This window comes from Poecilia reticulata, linkage group LG18 (genome assembly GCF_000633615.1).
Source record: "Poecilia reticulata strain Guanapo linkage group LG18, Guppy_female_1.0+MT, whole genome shotgun sequence".
NCBI classification, from domain to species: domain Eukaryota; kingdom Metazoa; phylum Chordata; class Actinopteri; order Cyprinodontiformes; family Poeciliidae; genus Poecilia; species Poecilia reticulata.
Genome location: NC_024348.1, coordinates 4,150,669 through 4,172,470, shown reverse-complemented (window position 1 = coordinate 4,172,470; position 21,802 = coordinate 4,150,669). Strand labels below are relative to the sequence as shown.

General features: G+C 39.1%; 2 protein-coding genes across 3 annotated transcripts in view; both read right to left on the bottom strand.

Moving 5' to 3' along the window:
- mta2 (metastasis associated 1 family, member 2) overlaps positions 1-15,332 on the bottom strand; it is a 20,733-nt gene extending 5,401 nt beyond the window's left edge. The window contains exons 1-4 of the mRNA XM_008435074.2: positions 14,902-15,332; positions 6,330-6,397; positions 1,724-1,824; positions 1,591-1,619 (exon numbers count right to left, since the gene is read on the bottom strand). Of these exons, the coding sequence (XP_008433296.1) occupies positions 1,591-1,619; positions 1,724-1,824; positions 6,330-6,397; positions 14,902-14,929 (226 nt within the window). The 5' untranslated portion in view covers positions 14,930-15,332. The remainder of the gene's footprint in view (positions 1-1,590; positions 1,620-1,723; positions 1,825-6,329; positions 6,398-14,901) is intronic.
- Positions 15,333-16,316: 984 nt separating this feature from the next.
- Positions 16,317-21,802, bottom strand: part of eml3 (EMAP like 3) — a 57,804-nt gene continuing 52,318 nt past the window's right edge. For both annotated transcript variants that reach the window (XM_008434932.2, XM_008434933.2), the window contains 8 exons: positions 21,649-21,780; positions 20,662-20,729; positions 19,780-19,868; positions 19,277-19,374; positions 18,157-18,244; positions 17,864-17,962; positions 17,645-17,775; positions 16,317-17,130 (listed from right to left, as the gene is read on the bottom strand). In XM_008434932.2, coding sequence (XP_008433154.1) covers positions 16,924-17,130; positions 17,645-17,775; positions 17,864-17,962; positions 18,157-18,244; positions 19,277-19,374; positions 19,780-19,868; positions 20,662-20,729; positions 21,649-21,780 — 912 coding nt within the window. In that variant the 3' untranslated portion in view covers positions 16,317-16,923. The remainder of the gene's footprint in view (positions 17,131-17,644; positions 17,776-17,863; positions 17,963-18,156; positions 18,245-19,276; positions 19,375-19,779; positions 19,869-20,661; positions 20,730-21,648; positions 21,781-21,802) is intronic.

Here is a 21,802-nt window from a genome sequence, read left to right as displayed (position 1 = left end):
ATTTCACTTCATATTCACTGTTACAATATGAAGAGTTGCATGTACAAAATGTCAATATCTGTATATTTTACCCACCTAGTGTGAAACCTGAGCATGTTTGGATGAAAACAGAACTGATTTCCTGACAGAAATTGAAGACATAGCTCTTCCTCAACATCTCAGTCTCTCTCTGGTTTTAGTTTTTATAGTAAGAGAAGCTCACTTCACACAGATATGTTGTGGGAAATGGACCCATGTTTTTTCTAAGTACTGCTGAGCTTCACTGTCTTTTCCATCACTGTCACAGTCTTGCTAGATTCAGTGCTCTCACCGCTACCTGTAACATTCATGCATCACTAATTCTCTTGTTTTAATGTAAAATGCTCTGTACCTACTGCCATCTAGTGGTAAGAAAATTACATGATTACACCACTAGTCACTACTACAGCAGACACTAGAAAATGGCATTATTTGCAGATAATTCATTTTCAAAAAATCTTTTAAAACCAATTGCCGTATTTTTCGGACTATAGAGTGCACCATACTAGTGCCTTCAACTAAAAAAAAAAACTGGAAGCTGCTCCCAGTTTTCCATAAGGACCCAGCAGTGGGCTGCGTCCTAATAAATCTGCTGGATATATTAAGGACGCAGCCCTTCGTCTCCAAAGTCGAACCAAGATTTCGTTCACACCGAGCTTAAGTGCAGCGGCTCTATTTCCCTCCTGTAGTGCCAGATCGACAGCCCTCAACTTAAAAGCTGCATCATATGAGCTTGAAAACATTTCTCTGTCGTGCCTGCTGCTAGCATGTGGTTGTTCTAAATGAAAATTAGCGTGTTCTTCTTTGATTTCCAATTTTGACTTCCAATGATTCACTTCCTGCTAGAGAGCCCCCTGGTGGTTGAAGAAAAATCCACTGAAAAGCCACACAGGGCTACAATCCGCATGGTTCAAAGCTTAAGAAAAAAGTAGCAGCTTATAGTCCGGGAAATACGGTACCGTAGGTGAAATTGAATAATTTCCACGGCACACATGACGATCACTCAAGGCACACTAGTGTGCCGCAGAACAGTGGTTGAAAAACATTGACTTAAAACAATCAAACAAACAAACAAAACAAATAATTATCAATAGTGATATATAATACGTTTTTCCGCCATACTGTCCAGCTCTACTATCCAGCATGTTCTCCCAACATTATCTACCTCGCTGAAGCAGCCCAGAGTTCCTCTGACTCCCACCAATCACTGCTGCTGTATTCTGGTCAGCAGCACCTGCAGGTTGTTCATCCTCAGAGCAGAAGAAATGGAACACCCTGTCTGTTATAGAACACTCATTCCTTGAGAAACTATATATTGTTGCAGATATAAAAATCATTGTGTTTGTTACATAATATTAACCAGCTGCATGATTCTGTCCCAATACAGTAAGTTCATGTGATTGCCTGTATTTCCCTTCTTAATTAAATGACAAGCAGTTGACACATGAATCAGATGAATCCCCTGCAAAGAAAGGCGGCCATGTTGCGAGTGGAGGAACATTAGCTTGAGAATGACTGGGCTCCAGTTAGAGTTCTTGATTTAACCCTGGAGCAGGCCTTGTTACAATTCACAACAGGAAAGCTGAAGAGGCGCTTTGAGGCTTTTGTGTGAAACACAAAGAGGAAGAGGCTCATTAAAGGCAGCCAGCCATATCATGCATACACTCCTGCTGTAGTGGAGGGCCTGGAGGAGGCAGGAGCTTGCTACTCACTTGCGTTGCTGTCTGCCAGAGTGTTGAGGTTGCCTGAGATGTCTCTCCTCCTGAACAGACACACCACCTTCGCCTCTACATTTCCATTGGCTGTCTGCAAACACAGAATGAGTGGTTCAGGTCGGAACTATCAGGAAGAATAAGTGTGACTCTCCAAGCTTCTGTTCCTATCTTCAATCATTTTTACAATTCCTGGTTTCCCACCCAGAGAGGAACGCATGAAATGTTTCCCATCTAATTTGTATTTTCCTTATTTTACATGGAAAAATAAATGAATAAGGCTGCCATTAAATACAGCTATGGCTCAGTTTGACCCAGTGCAGCTTTGCTCCTTCTTACTTTCACTTTCTACCTGTAAATCAACCACTTTGTGCAAAAGCCACTGCTGTACTTTGTAATTACGTATTTTGCTGGTTCACAGAATAAAATGCTTAAGAATTTTAGTGATGCACAATATATCGACACCAACACCTAGGGCTGTATAAATAAATCAATTCGGCGATATATATCGATATTTTACACCCTCGGAAAGTATCGATTTTTCATCCGCGAGTATCGATCCATTGAACCATAGGGGTCCATAGCCTTATAGCTCTTTTTTAACTCTAGTTTGTTACGGCGTAGCAGCAAGACTCTGCCTCCCTCAGTCTCACTTTCAACATGAGCTTAAAGTGCATATTATAAACTACATACCAGTTTTTAAATTGTGTTAATAGGCCAAGTATAACCGGAGTTATGCTAAAATTAGTAAACCATATTTTTCYGAWTGTCAGAGAAATGTCAAAAGCGMCGCCATTCCCCGGCTTTTCCGATTATGTGAGAAGGAATGAGCTTCCAAACGTACAAAACGAAACGAAACATTAGATTCCTGTGTTTTTGGAAATGTAAAATCTTCAATAAATAACGATGGGCTGTATTTTGCTGCTGTGAAACAAAGTAAAGTTGCGCAAGTAACCGTGAAAGAGAAGCGGAACGGAGTAGCGGCGCGAACGGAGCAGCTGAAAAAGCAGTGAGATCACGAAATTAATGCAAATTTCGACTCATTCACTTCGTAATTAGTTTTTAGCTTAGCGGTTTCTGTTCTGTATATAAAGGATTACCTGAAGAATGAACATGGGTTGATAACATCATAAGCGGTCGCGCAGCAGCGRCGCTGTGTTTTGAGCAGGAAGACGAAGAGGAAAACCCCTCAGCCGGAATCCGCGGTGCAGTGAGGATTTYCATGATAACAATGGCTGATCGATCAATTTTATYAGCAACAGACAAAGAGTGTCAGAGACTGAGAGAACTATGAGATCCTGGCAGTCTGAGAGGCAGCTACTCAGAGATCCAAGCAGGGGAATAGCGGCGATGCGTAGCTGCAGGGAGTCGATCACTACRGGGTGAAGAGGAGCCACTACTTTAATAGTTAGAAGAAAGCAKCTTACAGCCACGGCTAACTCCGGAAGCCAAGGTAGAAAAGCCTTTTTCCCCATAKTCCAAAAGACTGCATTTGTGGCTGCATTTTTACTCCAAAAWGCAGCCACAGTGTCCAAAAGAAAAAACATGCAATTATTTGCATATTGAGAGTCTACAGAGGCTGATAATCTCCCCACTCTTTAAACTTTTGAGTTTTATGTCAAATCCACATGAATTAAATGACAGAAACTAATTCTCTCACTGCATCTTTGATTCATTTTGTCCAGCTGCAGACTTAGACTGTCCAATAGAGTCAGGTATTGTGTAGTTGGTGCTTTTAATCAGTTTTTAGTTAACTAAATTCAAGTCTATGGAACATAAAATGTCACTAAAATCACTCTGTTCTTCTAAAATCGTTCAGAAAATTATAAAAATGCACTGAATCATATCGAATTGTATCGCTCAACAAATATCGTGATACATATTGTATCGTGTCCAGAATATTGTATCGTGAAATTATTGCATCACTACACCCCTACTAACACCAACGTTTAGGTATTGTTCTGACAAGTAAAACTGGGCCATTATTAACTACCAATATTGATTTCCATCTTTTTGTTAAAATTGGCAAAAAAAAATTTGGATTGGTGCATGTCTAAATAATTTAAAACAAATGTCTGTTCTGATCCCTGTTTGTTTGAGCAAACAAACAGGGATCAGACAAACAAACAGTCACTTATGTGAAACATAACTCCAGAATAACTCCTGCTGGTCAATATTATTCATCAGTTTCTTTACACTAGACTAAAAGCAGGAAATAAAGAAAAATACTTTAAATGATCAGATATTAAAATAGAAGCAAAGGATCCCAAAGTTGAGATAATGCAGTATTTGGTTACTGAATCTGCTTTTTCCAATTAGGACAGAAAATGATAACCAATTACAATATGACAATTTTATTGTCACGTTTAGGGAAAAAACTATAAATAGAAAAACTATACGTCGAAGGTAATTCAAGACCTATTTAGAAAAAACTATGAAAGTTTTGCTAACCTTTATGGAAAAAACAATTTACTATTATTGTTGCTAATAGTAAGCGGGTATTTCTGTCTGTGTGCTTCCACTTGTCTGTCACTTAAAAGGACCAACACATTGCCAGCGTCACAAAGACACGCCCCTCTGTCTCCCCCCTTTAGCATTCCTCCTATGAAACAACATAGCAATGGCATCTGGCAATGCAGAGATCCTCACCTTAATACTTCTTAAAATAAAAGTCGTATGAAGTGAAACATGAAAGTTCAGACTGCAAACACTTTGAGAAAAAAAAAATCGGACATGTATCTGATTCAGTTCCACGTATGGAAGTGGCACACATCAGATTCATTTTTGCTGTTCACTCTACAGTGAAACAGTCGGCTATGGGTTGCATTTGGACAAAAATTTAAAAAAACAACAACATGAATTTGGGTCTCCTTTGCCTGCTGTGTGAATGTAGCCTAAGAGTTGTTTTACAAACCAGCCAGATCACTCATCCTCTGTCCACAGCATTAACATTGAAAACTGTTTTCTGTTAATTGTTCTTTCTAGAACTGCTCCTGGTTCACTAGCTCAGCTGCTCTGTTTGGTGCCTCGATGTCTGTGAGACCATCAGCTGCTCTCCGGCAGCCAACAGTCTCCTGAGTTTTTCTCCTTTGAACGATTATCAAGCTATTTCCACTAACCAAACCAAGTTTATGTTCAAGAGCATTTGGGCAAACAAGGCTTCTACTGACTTTTATGCACAGATGTAAAGACTGACTAATTTGGATGACTTTTTCTGGAAATTAAGTATATAGTCATTTCCCATCTCATGTGGCATCAATGTAGATATTTTGTAAATATCTGTATTTCACCCAGTCCTACATTCATTGACAGGAATGAATTCAAATACAGGTGGGTAAGGTCTGATCTGACAGGTTAAAATGATCCACCCAAATCAACCCTGACATGTTAGCTGGAGCAGGATGAACTATGAAAAGTTAAAATGATTATGCAAAGATATATTTCAACTCAGGCCTCAAGATTTAGAGCTCAGAAGAAGTTACATGTCAGATTACTAAAGACTTCTATTTATTTCTGGTGAATTAGCAAGTCTTTTGGAAATAAATGACAATTAAAATGATAGAGCTGTGTGTGTGCGTGTGTGTGTGTGCGTGTGTGTGCGTGCGGTTAGAACATAATGACTGCTATCTAAAAGCCAGTTTGCCCTGTGTGCAAATGAAAATTTGATGAAAATTTGTTTCATAGATTGTACATTTCCAGCCGGTCACCAATATTTAAAAAGCCTGACCTGCCAATTCCAATTATGGCCAACGGTATTTCTTTTTAATCAGAAACGCTGTTAAATATAGCAACAAAGTCACTAAGTTGGCCACAGTGGGATGATGGTTAACAGTGACCTGGTGGCCAGTCTGTCTGTCAGTCTCTCTCAAAGCAGAGAGAAAGTGGCTGATGTTCAGATTTTTGTGGAGGAAGATAAAATCAGTTTCTTGTGTATGGGTCGATTGTCCGTCACCCAAAATTAAGCAAGTGGGAGTCAATTTATCGTTGCACCTTTTTTTTAACAGAATTGAGAGTTTAACTGGAGAATTTTCCTTTTACCCAGAATAGTTTCTTTACTCTAACATAAAACAAATCTTTTCAATGACAAGTAATCTACACAATAAAAATGACACAATGTTTTCATGTTACATTACTTTCAATCTGCACAGGAATAAACAAAAAATCTTGTGTAAAAATAACATCTGAATAACTAATATTATGTTAGTAAAGGTTTAGTGAAAATGTGTTCAAATGCAAACAGGGCTTTTATACCCAACAGCAGAATTCAGGTACACCAGCACAATTCATTCAGAAAAACTGACCTACAGCCTTTAACCCAGTTCTCTGAATTCAGTAGCTTTTAGCTCTCATGGTGAACTCCACAAGTGCTTTAGAGCAAGTGGCTTACATAAATGAGCTTAATCCTGTGACAGGGAATCTGCCCTGTGTCATATGTTGCTGTTGTTATGGTAGTGGGTTCTGAAGCAATGCCCTGTCATTTGAGCAGCCATAATATACCACAGTTTGCAAGGTTTCAACGGGCCGCTGCACAGAATAGGGTTAGGTTTAGCTGCTGGTGAGAGTTGAACACAATAAAAACTACAAACATCAACTACCAACCTTGTTGAGCTCTTCTATTCTCCGGATCAGGTATGGGTTGCTGGAGGAGTTCTCAAAGTAAACGTAGTCTGAAACAACAAACAGAAGAAAAAAGTTCAACCCATGACCCAGCTTCAAAAGTTTTTCAAACAACACAGTCACTGCATAACCCAGAAATGCTCGTATGCACAGATGACATGGGGGAATTGAGAATTTGACGTCCAACACAATGTTACAACTGCACTACTTCAAGGTGGTGGTGGTCACCCTCACTTGACCCCAGCTCAATGAGAAAATAGTGAGGTTCTTTTTTTATTGAAAACAGCAGCAGGCATCAGACTGAGGCTACTTTTTCTGTAAAACCTTATTGTTCAAAAATAATAACATTCTTTTTATTTTCCAGTGACTGGACAGATGATTCATTGTGTGGGGATTATGTTTGCTATGAACCCAAAGAACAACAACAGGAGGAGTGAGTCAGTGACTCTATGTGATCTGCTGGGTTTGTTTAGATAGATTTTAATTACATATCATCATACTGTTTGATGATATGTAAAAGAATAGTGTTTTGCCCTTTGGCGCTGTGCACATGCGCAAAATTTCCATATGTATAAGTAACTTTATTGGATGTTACTATGGCAGTTTTCTGGCCGATCATCGATCTTTAAAGTGTCTGACCTGCTGATTTTGGCCCATATCAATGTTTTGTCTGAAAATGGCTAAGTTGGTAACAGTAGGTGACTGCTGTTGACCCCGCTGGTGCAGATGTGCAGTACAAAGAGAAAAGGGTTCTGTTCCGTTAACTTGAACCGTTCCAGACTTTGAGCCATAGAGGTCTGCTGTCACCCAAGGGTGGGAGGTCACATCTGCTTTTCCATGCATAAAGATGAAGACAAGAACGATTCAGTATGGATTAATGTCAAAATGTGATCTATGTGAACGCATAGTCACATGCACCCGGAGACGTGCTGTATCAAGTCAAGTTTACATTTCAGCAACAAGACAGTTCAAAGTGTTTTATGCTGTAAAAACATAATACAGTAAAGAATTATGAAATAAGCAACAGACATTACATTTTGTTCATATGCCATGTACAACTAAAATTAAACATTCTGACAGATGACCAGGATTCATTTGAATTTTGTTTCAGATTGTAACTGAATGTGTGTTCTTTAGAGCATAAGGTCATAATCCTGATACGAGACCCAGTTCATCTCCCCTCTGCCATGTAAACCTACAGACAGCATGTAGAATGAACATGCTGTCAAAGACTCATCAGTTCAATCAGTTATTTTCCCTGTGGATCTGATAAATGTGGTTTTAGGATTAACACAATTCATTTCAAAAGTTACTCTCACAAAGTTCGACTGCTTCTACTAATGTTTTATGCTACTTCTGGAGACTCCTTCCCCAATATTGCTCTGTTGGGTAAGAATAAGCAGAAGTGCTAGTTAACAGATGAGCAAGCTGTGCCTGTAGTGCACTCCTCATTTACTATGTTTCTGCTACAGGAGAAGCACATATAACTAACCTCAGTTGCTCAGCCACACTGCAGTCATCTGTGTTTGATTCCTGAGATTTAGGAATGAACAGTTCCTAAAACAGTTCACATCACAGGAACAATGCAGGAAAATGATGCAGGGTAACTAGCAGTAACAGTGATGTCCTGAGTTCACATTGACTGTTTAAACTCCACATGTGCTTATCAGCTGCCTGACGCTGCCACGGCTCCAGAGAAATGTCTGCTGAGCTTGCAGTGACATCAGTGATCATTAACGCCATCAAACACATCAGCTTTACACACACACACACACACACACACACACACACACACGCACAGAAAAACTACCTGTTAAAGGATAATCCTCAGAGTGATTTGTGTTGACATTAAGCAGTTGCTTCTTGTGACTTTTATTTTAGGTGTGATCTTGATATGAAGCCTTCAACATCCTGACAAATGACTGTATGTAAATGAAACTGAAGTCATCATGTGATTAACATGTTTACTGAGGCAATTGTGTCATTTTAAAGCCGTTTGTCATAAGTACAGCAGATATTGAGCAGTTATTACTGGGCAGCAGAAGACCCCTCCTTGGGCTGCCACCTTATCGTGGTGGAGGGTTTGAGTGTCCCAATGATTCTAGGAGCTATGCTGTCTGGGGCTTCATGCCCCTGGTAGGGTCACCCAAGGCAGACAGGTCCTAGGTGAGAAACCAGACAAAGCGCAGCCCAAAGACCCCTTATGATGAGTAATAACTTTGGATCTGGCGTTCCCTCGCCCGGACGCGGGTCACCGGGGCCCCACTCAGGAGCCAGGCCTGGAGGGGGGGCACGATGGCGAGCGCCTGGTGGAGCGTCACCTCTCTGGTGGGGAAGGAACCGGAGCTAGTGTGCGAGCCTTATTTCACAGATGGAGCGCCGCTTCTTCTCCACCTGGTAGTGAACCTCTGCTTAAAGCTGCAGCATCTAACTTAAAAAAAGACATTTTACATACGTATTAAAACTTTCGCTGTCCTAACATGAGACAGATAATCTCTAAAAAAATAATCGATCTCCTCTGCTTACTCCCTTTTCTGCATAATTACTCTGCTCAGTCAGAAACAGCCAATCAGAACTAGCAGTAATCAGACTCTTTGCATTATTTAGCCTCTTCAGAGCCTTCATATGTTTTCAGTCTGTTAAGGATGGTATTACCGATAGCAGTACAATTTGCACAATGCCTGTTTTTTTCTTGGAAAAAGGTAATAAAAAACAAATTTTTTTCTAAATTAAGGTGAATTCATGGTTCCTTTTTCCACATAATGTAACCGGTAGTGCTTTTGATTAAAAAAATAATAATTATGTGATCGGTATCGGTGATCGGCCCTCATGGGTGATCGGTATCGGCAGGAAAAAACCTGATCGGCACATCTCTAATCAACACTGCAAGAGATGCTTACATCCCTGCACAGAAAAACTGTGCAGGGATGTAAGCATCTCTTGCAGTGTTGTTATCAATTTAAATAACATTTCTGCTCTTATTTAAGCATATCTGTTGGTTGCATACTTTTATTGTCACTTATTCTAAATAATCTATTGTTTTTAACTCACAAATACACAATAATTTTATGCTACTCAGCTGCACATTCCTTTAGATCAGAGGAATGTGGGTAATATTTGATCATTGTACCCCTAATGTACAATAAGCTATTCTGTTTTTTTTATTTTTGATACGTTTGTCTTTGTGTGAAGTTACATGCTTCAATTCAACCTGAATTCCTCCCACTCTAGGACAATAAAGCATATTTCTGTTCTAATATTTAATATCCACATCACAAATCTCTCTCTTCCTAATATGGTGATGAGTCAGCAGCAGTGGTTTGTGTTTAAACCTAAAGCCCAGCACAGCTTATCGCACTTTGGGGACAGATACAAAATTAACAACAAAATGCTGGGTGTAGATCCATCTGCTCATAAAACAAGTATTGGCCTTTTAAAAAAAGAAACATGACTTGGGGAATAAAATAAATGCAGACAGACTGAGATATTAGAGGATGCTTAGAGCAGCCGGAGGCCGCCTGCATCTCGGTTCCATTTGGTGAGTCCACAAGCAGGCAGAGAGCCTCATGAGGATATGGCTGCTTTCTGATGCATCACCACAAGCAGAGGTGGAAAAGGAAGAACTCTGAAAGGGAGAGGATTTCTTGCTCTATTTAACAGCAATGTAAAGCCTGAATAGGGAAGCATCACATTGCTGTACACAGTGAAAGAACATGGCATCCCCCTGTTACATAACAGTGGGTAAGAGTGAACAGGAGGACGTGCACTTTCATGTGCCTAACATGACTAATTGTAGCTGTTCAGACAGTGATGCTGGAAGCTTCTCCATGGTTTGTTTCCTCTGACAGAGGAACTGCAATCCAGGAAACACCGCATGTCTCTGTTTTCTGGATAGTTCTGAGCTATATGTATGCACATCTGAGAATCAGACATCATTTGGAAAAAATTAACAACAAAAAAAAAGAAAAAAAAAAGAGAGGATGTCATTGAGTGTTTGGTGTGGAAGAGCTAGGATAAAGGGGACATTCGACTAAGAAATAGAAATATGTCAACTCTGAACTGTGTGAATCTAGTGTGGAAGTTTGTCAGAAATCCAGCCTGTCCAGTTACATGTCATTATTTTCTAAGTTAAATTTAATAGGGGTGCACTGAAAAATGGTCTTCGATTTTTTTAATTTTGGGAGATTGACGATCGGCCAAAACGTAAGTAAGAAACCTATATTGTCTATATTATCCAGCGATTTTCTTTCCCTCCATGAACATCAGCCTCTGCCCCCTTCTGGTCTGTTGTGTGACAGGTTTGACTGACAGACCCCCCCACGCCCCCCCCCCAGGAGATTACATCTGGATGTGTGTGGTTAACAACAGTCACCTCACTGTTGCCAACTTAGCAACTTTTCTGACAAAAATAAAATTTGAATGACCAAAATTGGAACCATTAGGTCAAACATTTTAAAGATGGCGATCGATCAATACGCTGCAATTGGTGCAGGCCTAAAAATTAAGCAATGAGCATGTCGTTAAACCTGAGAATAAGCAATAAGATTTTTGCATATTTGTCATGAAATGCCTATGAAAGCAAGAACTACAGAGAATGAAACACTGTTGAGTCAAAGCAAGTCTGCCATCATACAAAATTACAAAATATTCATGTCTTAAACTACATTCATAAATGTTAAAATATTTACACCAACAGAACCTAATTCGTTTAGAAGAAATTAAAATCTGAATAGATTGCTGTAAATTTATAATGATCTCCATTCAGTCCTGTCCAATATATCATCTTCCACAAGTTCACACAATAAATCTAAATTCTTACAATAGAAAACATTTAATGAACAGAGTTCTACTGTAACTGTCATGACAACACCGGTGTCTGATTTTCAGTGAAGGCCTCAGAAGTTTGTTGGAGAGCATTACACATCACCCTGAATCCACCACAGAGAAACATGGTGGTGGCAGAGTTCTGCTGTGGGAATGCTCTCCTACAGTGGAGTCGATGTGGAGATAAATGTAGCTACATGAAGAAGCTACATAGGAGGAACTGTTGGGCCCCATCCACTGGCCGTTCCTGCAGCCGGAGCCATGATGGGAGAGCATTCATGTTATAGAATGTAATCCCATTCTAAAACAGTGAAGCATTCTAAATAGCTGCACAACAATTGGAAAAAAATGTTGGTAAATGTTGCCATGACTTGCATCTGCTGTTTGCTGCTTTGATAATGAGATGATTGTGCTGCAGTTTCTTAATGACTTTAAAAACCACTTTAACATGCTCCGAAAATATTTTCTGCTGCATTAAACAAGCATCCCCAGCTTTTTAACAGACACAGTTGGCCTGAACATAAGGTACCTCTGTAATTAGAAAATATTTATTACAATCCAATCCGAGCAGGTCTTTGCAGTATTGCAATTGCACTAAGGACAAATTAGTAATGCGACGTGAAGGCCTACATTAACCTGATTCAGACTTTGAAAACGATTTTTTACTGTTTCTCTTCATCCAATCTGCTGGAGTTTGAGCTGTTTCACAATGAAAAATCTACAGAAATTTTAGACATGGCATTGGCAGTCTACAGCCTAGACTGTAGACTGTCTATGCACAGTCTACAGTTTCTAACTGCTGCCGTTCTACACAGTAATGAATCAGAGGGCTGTATGCTAATTTTTGTCACGCTTTTTCTCAAATTTATGTTTTCTGCAATGCCAAAGAGGAGACTGTAAGCAGCTTACAGTCAGACTTGCTGTTTTAATCTCTTTTTTTTTTTAAAGGAGTAAGAATTTTTAATCTTATGTGACATGTTAGTCGTAAATTTCTGATGATTATCAGGAATTTAAAAATGTTGATTTAAAGGAGGCAAAGATACTCTCTCAGAAACCCAGTTGCACCTAAAGTTGCTCCTGCAGAGAAAGAATTCCCTTGTATTTTATACAACAGTTGCAGGAAAAGCAAATTTCCTAACCGCAAGCAAAGCTCCATGACACTACCTGTCCTAGGAAAGCTGATCTGCTGATACCAGAACATTCAGTGTTCTGGTATCAGTAGAACTTTGGAAGTTCAGGTTGAATTCGGGTCACAATGCAACCAGTTGTTCATCAGAGGAGAAACTGGTGTTTCTACAGGTAAACCAAAACATATTTAAACCCTTTCATATTAATTTTTTACCTAAATGAATGTTAAGATTCACATCTTGTCAATGCTCTGAATTTTTTCTAAACAAGTCTTTATACAGTCTCTATTCGTTTGAGAGTGATTGCCTCATTGTTACTTGCATGTAACTTTTCTGAACAGCAACACTAAACAAAACCTCGAGTTCTAGACAAATTAATGCATTTTGTGTTAGTGAACTCCACCTTTAATTCTTCTATCAATCTGGGTTTTGTTTACAGTCATACATATATGACAAATATAAGTAATGAAGAACAATCGACTATTAAGATCCCCATCTATACACCATATTGTTCAGACCAGTGTTTAATCAGCATGACCTAAATACCCTGCGGACCCTTGTGAGTGCTCACACAGCTAAGCCTGCCACACTGTCCATAAAACATATCTGTCTCTGCGACAACACTCTCCGACTGAGAACACCTCTTTCTAACGTCGTAACAATTTATTGTGAATAAGTACCAGAAACAAACCAACCACATGTAAAATAAAAAGTATGCTTCTCCAAACAGTGCTGTTAAAAGCTACGCGGATAAAAACGGATGCTAGCCAAATGACAGCTATAAGTTTGTGTCCCTTCACAGTGCTCATATTTACTCCCCAGTACTGAAGACGAAGCCTTCAGAAGTATCAAACGTGATTCGTTATGTACAGCATCTCTGCTCACATACACCTTTCATTCAGTGGGGTTTTACACACGCCATTATTCTAATGAGAAAGTTTCCTAACACGGAAATTCGAACATGTATTCGGGTATTTTGTAAGTATATAATGTACAGAATATAACATAACTCCGAGTGTTCGGCTGACTAAATTATATTATTAAAGTTATATGAGATTTAAACTATTCTACTCTAAGCCATTTTTAAAATAACCTTCATTCTGTACCATCAGGTGGCTTTAAGCTAACTAATTTTAGCATTCACGGTTAACTTTGCTAGCGTAACAAATGAAGCGATATGGCGAAGCCAAGCTAGCTGCTACAGACCCCGCGAGGTTTGGGCTTTTTAGCGGCTAATGCTAATAGCATGGAATTTCCATTTTCACTCTTCAACATTGGCGCCAATTTAAAAATTATCCCGCAAATGTCCAACTACATGAGCAATAAGCTTTTCGAGGTGTCATATCTGAGTCCGTAATGTGTTTTTTCCCTCCCAAACTTTTCAGAGAACAGTTCACGGAACCCGACAACAATCCGCCGTGGGATATTTGTTGAGACAACTATATAGCCGGGATATCGCATTAATGTTTGTAAAAGTTGCATGTTTCATCTGTGGTGTACAATTAAGCAACAGTATTAGACATATTGATTAAAAATTTTAATATATTTATTTGCAAAATCTCATTACAATCGTATGTTTCAATGAATTGTGTGGCGTTCTTTCAAACCAAACTTGAAGCACGCACGAAGGCTAAGTGACATTGAAGTCGGCATCTGATCCGAAGTTTCAGACCCACGGCTGTTGCACGGATTTTAGGGATTCTGTGCTGGATTACTCTACTCTGCCTGCACATTATTTTGCACACAGTATTTGATTCGAGAAACTTCCCTTGTTATTGTTTAAGGTGGAAATTTTTTTTAAAGCTATTTTGGCATACATTTACAGTTGGGTCTTGCATGCAAACAGTTAATTTTTAGTCAAGTCAAATTTGTAGTAAATTCTACGCTGTTTACAGACACTTTCATATAGTTTGTAATAACCTCATTCTCTTTATGACAACATGTATTCAATGTTTTATTTTGCATTGGAAATCACATTTAATATTAAATCCATCTGAAAACTCTTAGAACGTTTAGACTGGACAGAATTGATCTACTCTTTATTCTTTTAAATGCTTCAAAACACAGATTCTAGGATTTAAAGTTTAAAGGACCTGATCTATTGTCAAAATACAATGACCACCATTAATATTAGATGCGCATGAGTCAAGCATAGCTGGAAAATATGTTATTTATTAAAGCAATCAATTCCAGGTTTGAGCTGTCCAAGAACTGTACCTTTCAACTAGATTATTTATTCTCATGTATGTTTACAAAAATTGTGTTTAAAGAACCTTTAGACAGTGCCGAATAAGTCAGTTTAAGTTGGGCCTTTCGGATTTAGGATTAGACCTGATCTAATTTAGTCCTGTTCCATAAAAGAGCATAACAGATTTTTACTCAAGTGTCTAATCGGTATATATGAATCTAAAGCTAACTTCAGAATCATCGAAAGCTAGGCTATAGCTAGCTTGAGTTAGCAGCTAACCGAATAGACAGCTAGCGGCTAGCCACCTGGGTGTCGAAAACGAACAATCACATCGTGTGCGTGCGTGTATGTGTGTGTGAGTGTGTGTGTGTGTGAGGCGAAAGGGGGGGTCTCAAATATATAAACCATTCCTTACCTCCCACTCGGTACATATTGGCCGCCATCCTCTTGCAACCTGTATTAAAATCAATTCCAGGGTATTCCCCGCTTGGGTAAAAAATATCGACGGCTTCTCTTTTATTCCTTCATTTATCTCAGACACCCCCGCCGCGAAACAAAGCCGGCTCCAGGCTCAAGCCGAGCTGTGGCGGGTAAAAAAGTTAAAAGTTTCCCTTAGTAAAGCTCCGGAGATAGTCCCCAAAAAACAGAAGTATCCTCTTTTCTTCGGTCCCTCAGACGACCTTCTCCTCTTCTTCACTCACTCATTCACACGCAGCTAGCCTGTCTCTTACTCCACTCTTCCTCCCATCCTCCGCTCCAAGCTTCATCCTCCTCTTCTTCACCTCCGCTCAGTTCAGCACACACACTCGCACACGGAACACTCACTCACAGGTCCCCTCCGACAGTGCGCGAATCGTCATCTTCGGCTATTGTCGACAATCTCCGGCAAAACCCACAACTTTTTTCATTGGATCCTGGTTAGTTAAGAACCTGACCTTTGGCATGAATGAGGAAGAAACAGGGCATTTCGTGCAAAAATATTTGACAAATATAATGCTTATTAAGACTTGATTAATTATTTTTGTAATAAGTCTTCTAAAAAAAGTATAAGAAAAGAGTGTAGATGACAAAGCTCAGTTAATGTAACAGAATTGTTTGACTGTAATTTATTTCCCACAGTGAATGTAAAAGATTTGTGAGTTATATTGCTCTGTCTTTAAACACAAGTACACTAAAGATTTCTGATAAATTTAGTGTTGTATTGCAATACAAAGCTTTAAACGAACATAAGGGACACAATCAAAACCTTAAACTTTATGTGTTTTCATTCTACATACTAAAATGAATATTTCTGAGCCTTTAGGAATAGATATCACAAAATTTCCTACAATCAAGATGAACTTTCTATTAGTTTTGTTTAGACATCAACTCGAAATCTTTCATGTAACATTTTAGCCAGAGCTGCTGTTGCATTTTAACATCTTTCATAATTTGTACTTTATTTGTGTTTTCCAGGAAAAGTTGTAACACACCACTTTCAGTGCTTATAGGTACTTTTACACATTTCAGTCAGATGTGGAGATTAACCCTTTTAAGAAATGAAATATATGCTTTACATCTGTTTGGCTGTTAAAAAAATCCATCTGTCTACAATTAGAAGTCAAGAAATTTCAGCCAGATCAAAAGTTCAATTTTAAAAATCAAACCCTAGTAATAAATATATTGTTTGTATTTCCCACTATATCCATACAGAATAATATTAATACAAAAATGTTCTCAACCAACTTTCAGTTTTCACTGAGATTCTCTACAAAGCTCAGTTTCATTTTAAAGGTCCATCTCACATTAAGAGGGTCAACACTGCCCCCTAATGACAATTAAAAAATAACACAACTTTCAGTTTTTATTTTTTTGTTTGTATTAATAATCAATACAAAAATCAAAAAAACATTTACTATAAGTAATGATTTTCAAGTACACTGATCTAAGGTCACAGAAATGAATGAATTAGTAAGATAAGCAGGGTTCCTGTTGACAGGAGTTGTTCTCCATTTTGTTTCATAAATGCACAAAAACGGCCAACACTGGTCACTTCTGTTTAAAGTACAAAAATATAGAAGAGCATTTCTATAGGCACTATGGCATACTGTATGTTATAATGCAACACATAAACTCGACATGACTAAAACAGGCATGTTCACAGAAACTATAAGGTAATAACAGTCACATTATGCTCCACTCAACACACATGCTAACTTTCCTCACCACTTACACATCAGAATGCAAAAGATTCTGTTACACGTGTCAGTTTCAGATGGATTTACGAAGTATTGGTAGGGGGTTAAAATGGACATTTTCCCCTGAAGAGAATCCCTCTGTGTTCATGAGACTGACGGCAGTGATGCAGCAGAGGCTAAATGAAGCTGATCACTGATTAGCCTCAGTGGCTGTGAGCAGACAGCTTCCCTCCCTTCACTGGTAGTACCAGCAGCTCCGTCTAGCTGGCTGGAGGCTCCGGAGAGCTGGTGGAGGTGGAGGAGGCAGAGGCCAGTGTCTCCCTGCTTTCTCCCACCCCACTTCCGGTCACCTTCCACTGCAGAATGCAGGTATCCTTCCCACCAATGGAGAGAAGGTGGGAGTCATTGTGGGTGAAGCAGACGTTGGTTACGTGACTCCCGTGGCCCTCGTATTTGTGACTTGGTGCCTGGGGAGGGGATAGGACATTGAAGAGAGGTTGCAAAGGAAGCTCTAATAAATCCCTCGTTTCCTCAATGTAGGATATACTTTTTGAAATCCTGTCGCCACATGATGACAATGCCGAATACAATTATACTCATGTACTAGTGCTTATTTCTAGTTTCAAGTTTATTTTTCTATGTACACTTCAGAATTTCTACCAGAAACGACTATTAGTTCCTGAAGCCTGTTCTAAAACCTGTGAAGATCGCTTCTTTCAATCAGGCAGGCAGTGGGTGGTGGCAAATATTTTCAGTTTATGTTCTTTTGATTATGGGTTTTATTTCATTTCACACAATTATTATGTTGTTTGTATTTAATTGATCATCTGGTTTTTTTTTTATCTGTGAAAGGTTCAATATAACTAAAGTTTCCTTAAACTGAATTAGTAAACGTGACTGACTCATTAGACCTGCAGTCCAACTGAAAAGTCTTTTGATGTAGAGTGACTGTGAAATGAAGGATGACTGTGCCAGCAGTACCTTTGGCTTAGGGCAGGGGTACTGGAAGAGGTGGACCTTACAGAAGTCATCGGCCACTGCCACCACCTTCTCATTGTGGGAGCGACACAGGGCGTTGATGTCTGTTCCGTCTGAGCCTTCCAGCCACACACCTGCAAACCACAGAAACATTGGCATCAGCCTGGCTCCTTATCCCAAAGCCACAACGTTTACTTGCAGAGTGTGTTTGATGTTTCTCACCTATGACATGGAAACCCAGCACACAAGTGAAAGAGGCCCATTCTCTGTCTTTGCTCTCAAAGCGGTTCCTCAACAGCTTGCATCCTCCGGCAATGTCCCCTATTAAAACATATTGAGAGAAGTCAAATAGGCTCTATAGAAAAGATGTGCTCCAAGTGGTTCAAGCCTCTCCTTCTTATGGTCTGCAGTTAGTTTAGTTGATCATTACTACACATTTTTTCCTGGTGTGATAATGGAATTTTTTTTTTCAGTTTATAACATCCGTAGCTGCACAATTCTGGATGTGTACTTACAGTAGAGGATCTCATAGTCGCCTGAATTTGACACTATGTAACAGCTGTCTTTGGACCAGTCAAGATGAGTTATGAAGCTGGAGTGTCCCTAATAAAAAAGACAGATATGAATGTAGATTATTTTATTCTTCAGTTTTCTTTTTCTTAATAAAGAAAATGTCATTATAAACATGAATATAATGTAGATAAGACTGTGGTATGGATTTATCTCAGTATATCTGTGTCAACATTTTGACCTGATCCCTCCAAACTTCTGGTCTGGTGAAAAGAGCTCAGAAACTTCTGCATTTTTACGTCTGATGAGAGGAGCAAACCTCCCCCCTCCCATCCTCATCACTTCCTACAGAGGGACAGTAGAGAGCAAACTGACCAGCAGCATCCCAGTCTGGTTTGTGGCATGTAACACCTCTGACTGGCAAAGTATACAGAGAGTGTTGAGGACAGCAGAAAGAATCATCAGGACTGAGCTTCCTTCCATCCTTGACACCACTTCCAGTCGCTGCCTGACCAGTGGTCGGCCAATTTAAAAAAATCTCTCCCAACACTCGGCCCAACACTGCTAAAAGTACAGCTTTAATCACTGATCTAATTTTGAACCTATGGGCTGTTGTCAAGAAGAAATGACAGACACCAGAACCGACAGCAGTAGCAGCAGATTTGGTGAAGGCTGCTACCGAGGTAACCTGGGCTTGTTGCACAACCCAGCAGAACCACAGGCTGTTGCCTTCATGCCTCGCTGCATTAACGCAGTAATTCACGCAAAAGAACCCGAATTCCAACAACTGAGAGCATATGCTGTACAGCACATGGACAGTACATGGTGGGTCCTTTTCAGTAGCCCCACATTTCAGTATTCAAAAATATTATTTTCATTGGTCTTTATCTCGCTTTGTAAGTGGTACAGAGCAAATTTTCAAATTTCTAGATAAAATAATTTATGGTTTTATTAGCTATAAGCCACAATCATCTAAATTAACAAATGCTTAAAATGTATCACTTTGTCAGTAAGGAATCAACGCTATACATGTGTTTCACATACTAATTGAATTAAAGAAAGAACTTAAATAAAACTCGTACTTCTTCCTGCTTATTATGATACACATGCATGAATGTAACTCACATTACACCTTCCGAAGCGACTGTAGCGGCGGCCACTCTCTGTCACGCTGTAGATGTAGATGAAGTTGTCGTGAGAGCCTACAGCTAAAAAGCGTCCGTCTGAAGACACAAGAAGCCATTAGTTCAGTTAAAGGGGACTTCCACTGTTTTTCATGTTATTCCTTTTTTCTTCAATTATGTACAGAGAAGAAAATGAAAAAAAAAAATCATAAACCACAGAATTAACTACATGTGTGTTTATATTCTATCATTTCCCCCCCAAATACAATTTTTTGGTTTTCTATTTTTTTTTAAAATAAATTTTCAAAAATCACACAGAAAAGTCATATACATTTAATTTTGTGTAGAATTTTGAGGAAAGATGTTAATTTGATAGAATTTGGAATAAGATTGTGGAAAAACTAAAGAGCTGTGAATATTTTCCAGATGCACAGAAAGTTCTGAAACATTGTGGTATGTATTACATTCTTTAAAAAAAAGGTGTGATTTCTGCAGATGGCATACCTGGTGAATATCTCATGACTGATAGCTGTTCATTCCCGTCTATGGATTCAGAAATCACCTCCTTGGTTACCAAGTCGAGGACCACCCACCTGTCAGAGTTACAGGGAGAAGCAGACGGTCAGGGAGCTGCCAGGTCAAACATACACTGCTGCTGCTTTATGCTAACTAATCCAGTGCAACACACTCCACATTTATTGACAGCTTGCTAAAGATGTGTAAAACGCCTTCAAGTAAATGAATGAATGGTAAATATAGTTTATAATATAGTTTATTAATCCCAGAAGGAAATTCACATCTCGGTACACTCCTTCTGTAGACAGGTGCCTGAGTCTGCAGCTCTGCGGGGCGTCGCCCTTTTGTTAAATAAATTACACTGCCTGGCCAAAAAAAAGTTGCCAAACGAATGTAATTAAGCAAATAGGTGAAAGCCTCCTATTGGATCATTTCTGCACGTTTCAGTTGGCAACAAGTTATTTAACCCCAACTGGTGCAATGAGTTGCTTCTTATTTTTGGTTGTGGAAAAGATGTCAGTCTGTTTGGGAAGGGTCAAATCATTGGCATGCATCAAGCAGAGAAAATATCTAAGGAATTTTCAGAAAATACTAAAATTGGGTTGAGAACTGTCCAACGCATTATTAAAAACTGGACCCATTGTCTTCGAGGAAGAAATGTGGCCGGAGAAAAATCCTTAATGAATGTGATTGTTCCCCCAGGGTTGGGAATCAAACCGCAGTCAGCTGAGCTTAGGACCAATAGCCTCTGTATATGAGTGACTGCTCTACTTCTAACTCTGCACTGTCCCTATTGCAGCTATTTTAGATGATTTTAATGTGATCAGCAGAACTTCATATCATTGTTGCATAGTTATTGTATTGCATTACCTTCCTGTGCTGAGGCCAACAGACACAACCGATCCACTGGGGCAGAAACCAGCACACAACCCATACTCCTGTCAGAGACAAACATCCATTTAATCTTTGTTGGATAAATGCAGTTTGTCTGTAAAAGCAAAGTTGAGACGGTTTCTAGACTGCAGTAAAATCTTCAGTCTGCATATCTTTCTGTTTTGAACCTTACTTACACAAAACCATATTTGATTATATTTCTGTAAGGATTTTATCACAGGATGCTTTGTTAGCTTTAAAAGTATAACTAAATAAAAAAAGCCCCGTTTTCAATGTGTTAGCTATTGACAGATAACTTCCTGCTGTTAAAGAGTCCAGCTGAAATCCCTTCATCAGTCAAGTCAGCACTCTGATTGCTAAAAAACAAACATACATGCCCCTAAAATTGTTTGAACAACTTCTGCAACAAATATTGCAACCAAATCAATCTTCTTTTTGGAATAATCAAGCATGTCTGGGTTACGTTACTTAGATTAAATAGTGTTAAAGTTTCCAGACAGTCAGAGATCACAGGAAGCACAAGAACATCGTTCTAAAGAGTATTGAAGCTGCATTCAGTATTCAGCTAGCTAAGGAATAATCACTTATATAATAATATATCTAATTTTATGAAACGTTAATGAATTTATACTCACCTCCATATGCTCAGCACTTGTGCCTCATATAGGACCCTAGTATTCTATTAATTAATTCAGTTACTAATTATTTGTCCATATGGGGGCGCTCACAGACTGTGCATAGAGCATTGAATTGTGGGAAAAGTAAACAAATTTGGCATAAAATAAATAACTCCAAATGAACTAATTCAATCTAAACATGCAGACCAATTTCAATTCAATTACATGCATTCCAGTTCAACCAGATATTCCAGAAAATCTGCAGATTAATAAGATGCTATAAAAAAGCCTTCATTCTGCATGAGTTTAAAAAACAGAGCTAAAGATTAGAAGAAGTGATTCTTACCTCGAGGGTGATACACCAGTCCAGGTTGTGTTCCTCTGTGTTCCACAAACACACCTGCCTGTCATGGCTACAGGTGAGGAAGATGCTCTGAGAGGGGTGAGTAGCAAGACCCCACATCTCATCTAAATGACCCTGAAATATGTGTGTATATATA